General features: G+C 47.4%; 1 protein-coding gene across 1 annotated transcript; it reads right to left on the reverse strand.

Moving 5' to 3' along the window:
• Positions 1-315: 315 nt before the first annotated feature.
• Positions 316-1,280, reverse strand: BCR38DRAFT_331088 (carbonic anhydrase; the record flags this gene model as incomplete). The annotated part of the gene is made up of 3 exons (XM_040855024.1): positions 316-517; positions 585-759; positions 830-1,280. The coding sequence occupies 3 exons, from the start codon at positions 1,278-1,280 to the stop codon at positions 316-318; spliced, it is 828 nt and encodes a 275-aa protein (XP_040721052.1).
• Between the last annotated feature and the right edge of the window lie 5,180 nt (positions 1,281-6,460).

The following is a 6,460-nucleotide window of genomic DNA, read 5'->3' on the forward strand; positions in this document are numbered from 1 at the left end:
TTGCAGGGCTTTTCCATCTCTGTAAGGGCTGGATTCTGCGTTATATTTCTTCCGTGCACATTGTGACAGGATAGCTGAGGTCAATATCGAGTAAGCAATTGAACATCCTGCACCACGTCGCAGCCCATGTCCCTGCATCAACTTATCATATCCTCCTGAGAATAACAAGGTCAGAATATAGGAAATATGTAAACAGTGCCATATTCGTATTACGAAATGACGTTTGCAGGCTGTCATGAAGTGAGGGTTGGTGGTATTAATAAGTCATAACGTGGGTAGCAATCGATATATACAAGCAAGATCAAAACGTTTGTCCTACCCGGTGAGCGCCTGAATACCTGCCATGGCAGATTGCAACAGGTTTTTCTCGCCGTTTATGTCTTGAATGTAGCGCGAGTTGAACTTCATGATGCCCTTAACCTTGACATAGGTAGCCACGTCGATGCTGATGGGTTCGCTCACGATGTTCCATGAGATACCCTCAGTGCAGGGAGGGGTGGTGAGGGATCCAGAGTACCTATGATGGGGTGAGTTTAGCCAAAGATTTGGGTTTCAAGATGCCTTGGAGATAGGGTTATACTGACTGGAACACGGTGCTCTTGCTCAAGTGAGTAGCCAAGGCAGTGAAGTTAAGGGACTCAGTGTGAGTAATGTCACCCGCCCCAGTGATATCTGCGACGTTGGCAAATATGCTTGTGAGCAATTCATCAGATGTTCTGGCAACTTCGATTAAGAAGCCAACGACGGCGAGCGAGGAGTCTGCGGGTGTTGAATTATTAGCCACATGCTCTGGCCTGACTACCAAAGATGAAGATCGATGATAACTTACCCGCTGCCTCCCACACGAAGTGGACCTCCAAGGGATAGTACTCATCGTTGATTAGATGCTCGCTGGGTGTATGGAAATGGAACTGTGCGAGCGAGTAGTTGGTGTTCTTGAGGGTCAGGGTCCCATTTGCGGGCACTTGGAGAGCGGTTCCAAGGTTCTCGAGCTCCGCGCCCTCGGGATAGGTGTCGACGGCGAAAGTTAAAGAGCTGCCAGCAACCTCCTTGGAGTTGCTGGCCTTGACGTTGATGGGAGACTGAGCGGTGCCGAGGGCACAGGCGGAGTTGACGTTGGCCAAAGTGTGCCATATTATTGGTCCGGTGGCTCCTTGATGGCTGAAGGTTCCTTGGGCGCGGCTGTTGAGTGGGTTGCGTTTGTAGAAGTGACTGGTGCCGTGGTCGCACATAGCCGAAGCCGTGGGGACCAGGAAAGAAATAAGTGATTGGAACTTCATGTTGTAACAGATTCCAAATGAATGACCGACTCAAAAGAGTGGAAGGAATGTAAAAGATTGTATAATGTATGGAGTACTTCAAGGTCAGCTATTGCACTGAGGGTGGTGTATGCCAGCTTTATAGAGAATGGTATGTTGACGAACTGAAGTGCCAATAGCAGCGACGAACGAGTCCGGCTATCTGCCAAGTGGAGCTGGTTGGCAGGGGCGCATTTTGACAAAACAATGCCGTTCTAATAGCAGGGTGGAAGTTATAGTGACGTCCGTAAGACCTTGGCGCTATATCCCATCCATCTAATTGAAGACTGAACTCCCCACTACAAGACTTGGCATTCTATAATATAGAAGCGAACGGTGGAGATACTATGCCTAGAGAAAGACACACTCTCAGGCGCCATTAGCCGTGGATGATTAAGACGAACCAACATAAAAAAACATCGAATGAATCATATAGAATGACGGATGTACTCTGTTTTATTCGAGCCCTGGGAATATGCAATATTGTTTGCGGTGTCTTATATGGGCCACTGGATAACGTAGCGACATAGCCCCGCATGGTGAGACAGCACTAGGCCAATACGCGAGCCCAGCATGATTGCGAATGGAGTCTCAGAATGGGGTAGTATCACATTTACCAGCTGTGCTATTTGCGAATGGTTCCAACGACTCGCGCTGTCTAGGATTCTGGCCGACTAAGATGGTTTTCCGAAATTGACGTGCAGTAACGTAGTCCACAAGCGAACGGGTCACCCAACCGAACGGGTCACGCCCATAGCAAAAAATAGAACTAAACTTCCTAACTTTACCACGCAACTATCTCGATGGATTCTGCTCAAAAAGAATCTCAATTACTCCTTGCAACTCAAGCTATCAGAAATGACTCAACACTTAGTATCCGACGTGCTGCAACAATCTACAAAGTCTCGAATACTACTCTCCAGGCGCGTCTTCAAAAACGTCAATCACGTCGCAATATCGAAGCCAACGGTCGGAATTTTAACAAAACTAGAAGAAAATACGATTATTCAAAGGATAATTGAGCTAGATTCGCAAGCATTCCCTCCCCGGCTAAGTGCTGTTGAAGATATGGCAAACCGACTGCTACGCGACTCGCATATCACAAAGGAGGACTTTCTTCCGGCATTTTGCGACGCGTTCAAGAAGAGCCTGACCGAAAGCAATATTCGTGCAGGCTTTCAAGGGGCTGGAATTGTGCCTTTAAGCCCAGATATTGTTATTGAGAAGCTGGATGTGAAATTACAGACTCCAACGTCCTCCCGGCCCCCTACGCGGGAAACCCTTCCTTGGGCTTCTCGGACGCCAAACAACCCAACCGAGGCTACTTCGCAGTCCGAATTTATTAAATCTCGAATTGCCAGGCATAAAAATAGCTCCCCGACGTCAATTTACGATGCTATTTATCAGTTTTCGAAAGGAGCGCGGAGTATTATGCATAAGATGGCTTTACTCCAAGCTGAGGTCGCGGAACTTCGAGAGGCAAATGCTCTAATTAGCAAGCGGCGCAGGGCCAAAAAAACACGAGTACGGCTTGGAGGATCACTTAATTCACAAGACGTACAAGATCTTCAAGATCAAAAGGACGTTGCGCAGCAAGTACAGCAGCAAGTACAGCAGGAAATGCGTGGAAATAGCGCTGGATCAAATCGTGGCCAGCCACGGCAACGGCGCTGTGGCGTATGCGGGAAGACCGGGCATAATGCGCGAACCTGTCAGGTAGAGATAGAATCATCTGGTCAAGAGTATTTTGAGTAGTTTTAATTGATTTACGGCGTTGTGGTTGCGAAATCGTGTTGAATTCCATGTTTTGCTAGTTGGCGTGACCCGTTCGGTTGGGTGACCCGTTCGGTTGGGTGACCCGTTCGGTTGGGTGACCCGTTCGCTTGTGGACTACGTTACCACTAAATATTGTATGTGATCGATCAATCCTATATCCAGTGCAGCTATTGACGGTGACTAAAACCATCAAGAAGAGAGTGTTCTAGAACCAGACAGTCGCATTGCGCCTCATTCCATACAAAGGAGCCCGAGGAAAAGGAGCCCGAGGAAAAGGGCCACGCCAAGGTGGTTGACTTTGAGATTACAGGGTCACTCAGCCTACATGCATATAGTCACTATGAACAGACGTCTGATGCGGACCTGATAGAGGGCTTGCTTGGTCAATGCTGTATGCAGCTTGAGTAGAGTTCGATCCAAACAAACAGTCCGACACAGTTTTCTGTGTCTGTTGTAACCTCGACGCTTCTGTCGAACCAACCAACGTGTTTTCTCACCCACACTTTGCGAGTCGAGATAATAACTGGACGGAGTCGTGTAGCTGGGCCGCCGACAGAATCTCGTCTACTTCTGGAAGATCTCGTGTGCCCCAATGCCATCTCGTTTCCAGTGCCAAAGTCTTGGTAGTTTTCGAAAAATGGATCAGATTCGACCAAGATGCTTGGTGTTACGCGTTATTTAGGGACATCAGATGACTCCAAGACCCCGAGACCCCAAGATTCCAAGACCCCAAGACCCTGAGACCCCCAGGTAGACGGAGCTAGCCCGGTCTTCATACGCAAAGGGACATAGCTGACTTGCGGCCACTATTAATCATCTCCGGATGTATACGTGGACATAGACTCATTGCCGGTTGCCAAATGTGCAGAAGAATTGCCGTTGATGCACACAGAGGTTACTGAATCGCTTGGTGCACAAAAACGAAGTTAACAAAAGGGGAGCAGGGATCAGCCTTGCTCATCGGTCTCTTGCTGCGCCCCCAAAGACCCCCTTTCTTCGATTTTCATGCTCTTTCCGAGGTGTTGCAATACTTACACTCAACGCTGCGTTTTACTTGGTGGCTGAAGATTTCTAGCAAAGTGTCTCTCTAAAGAGGTGGGAATAATCTAGTATACGAAACTACTCTACCCGTTACTGCTACATCCTTTATTTTAGCTAGTAGTGTGCAATTTAGCCTAGCTTTACTAAGTCGTGTATAATCATTTATTTCATCACGTAAAGAGGTTCTGGTTACGATATATATCTCGGCTACTTGTCGATAGCTTATTCTTTTAGAGGTACTAATCAGGTAGAGCAAAGAGCTGCCTGTGGTGCCACGGTAATACGGATGCGTATATTGCAAGACTGATTCTTAAGGAATCCAAGTTTGGATGAAAATGACCACGATACCCTGTTCCTGTCGAGGCACCCCCAGAGTTCTCATGAATTGGAGGCGAAATCTCCCCCACCCAGCTTGCCGGGCTGCAATAACAGCTCTTCTTTACACTTATATACAATATATGCGTTAGCATAAGTAGTTATATAATGGTGGAATTTTGCTTTTAATAGTTTAGTTAATTTTCTATGATTAATATTAACGTAGTCCACGGTCCAATTGCACACTTCGGCAGATTTTCGTACGCTACCACTTTGACCTGCGGTTTTTCACCACATAACTATGGTTGGTTCTTGGAATGAAAGTGATATGATTCTAGCATTACGTGCGCTTCAGTCTGATCCAAAATTAAGTGTACGTCGCGCTGGTCAGATCTATAACATACCTTTTAGAACCCTTGCGTATCGACGTGACGGTAAAACCGCTCGAGCGATTACGCGATCGCCAACGCAAAAGTTGACTCCTTCCGAAGAAGATGCAATCATACGACATATAACCGACCTAGATTCGCGAGCATTTCCTCCCCGATTGAGTGGTGTTGAAGATATGGCCAACCGATTACTTCGAAGTCGCGACGCGGGACGCGTCGGCGTCAACTGGGCCTCGAGCTTCGTAAGACGACAACCAGACCTCCGGGCGCGTTTAAATCGAAGGATATACTATCAGAGAGTCCTCTGCGAAGACCCCGATGCGTATCGCGCGTGGTTTGACCTGTTACGGAATACAATTGCGAAATACGCGATCCAGGAGGAGGATATCTACAACTTCGACGAGACCGGTTTTGTGATGGGCCAAATCTCGTCCGAAATGGTCGTGACAACTTCTGATCGGCGCGGAAGGCCTAGAGCAGCCCAGCAAGGAAATCGGGAATGGGTTACAGTTATTCAAGGCGTTGGGTCGTCCGGTTATGCCCTCCCTCCGTACATCATTTTCGCCGGCAAAACCCACCTCTCGTCATGGTACGAAAACAGCCCATTACCGCCTGATTTGGTTATCGCAGTTACTAAAAATGGCTGGACTACGAACTAGAGAGGCTAAGATTGGATAAAACACTTCGATCATCACACCAAGTCTCGTACGAAAGGTACTCATCGCCTATTGATCCTCGACGGTCACGAAAGCCATCACTCGACCGATTTCGAGGTATATTGCAAAGCTAACAATATCGTCACGCTTTGTATGCCTCCTCATTCGTCGCATAAGCTCCAGCCTCTTGATGTTGGTTGTTTTCGCGGGTTAAAAAGAGCGTACGGAAAAGAAATCGAAGATCTCATGCGAGCACATATAAGTCATATCTCGAAAGAAGACTTTTTACCGGCGTTTTTAAACGCGTACAACGCAACTTTCACGGTTTCAAATATCCAAGGAGGTCTCCGAGGGGTAGGAATAGTTCCGTACGATGCAGATTATGTCATATCACAGCTCGATGTGAAATTACATACGCCAACACCTCCGGGTAGCTCGGCTGGTCTCCCCGTCCCTTGGGAATCAAAGACTCCAAACAACCCAACCGAAGCCCAATCACAAACCGATTATGTGAAAAATAGGGTTTTACGACATAAAAATAGCTTACCAACGTCAATTTTTGCTGGAATAGATCAGATTGCGCGAGGTACAACGAAGGTTATGCATCGGCTTGCCCTTTTAGAAGGCGAGGTCGAATCACTTCGAAAGGCAAATGAGACCTTAAGTCGACGTCGCCGTGCGAAGAAAAAACAGCTACAGAGTGTAGGGTCACTTCGTATACAAGCTGGACAGGACCTACAGTCTCAACGAGAGGTTGATGGGCAGTTACATGACGAATTTCGTCAAATTGGTGGTCGTACGAGGCGGCGAATTGCGCGTGTACGGCGCTGTAGAATCTGCGGCGAGCCCGGACATAATGCGCGCACTTGTGAAAATGATGTAGAGACGTCTGAAGATAACGATTCTGAGTAGTTTCAATTGATGATAGGCGTTGTGGTTGAATTAACTTATACATTGTCGTATAAGGTCTGCCAAAGTGTGCAAT

Source organism: Pseudomassariella vexata (genome assembly GCF_002105095.1).
Source record: "Pseudomassariella vexata strain CBS 129021 chromosome Unknown BCR38scaffold_1, whole genome shotgun sequence".
NCBI classification, from domain to species: Eukaryota; Fungi; Ascomycota; class Sordariomycetes; order Amphisphaeriales; family Pseudomassariaceae; genus Pseudomassariella; species Pseudomassariella vexata.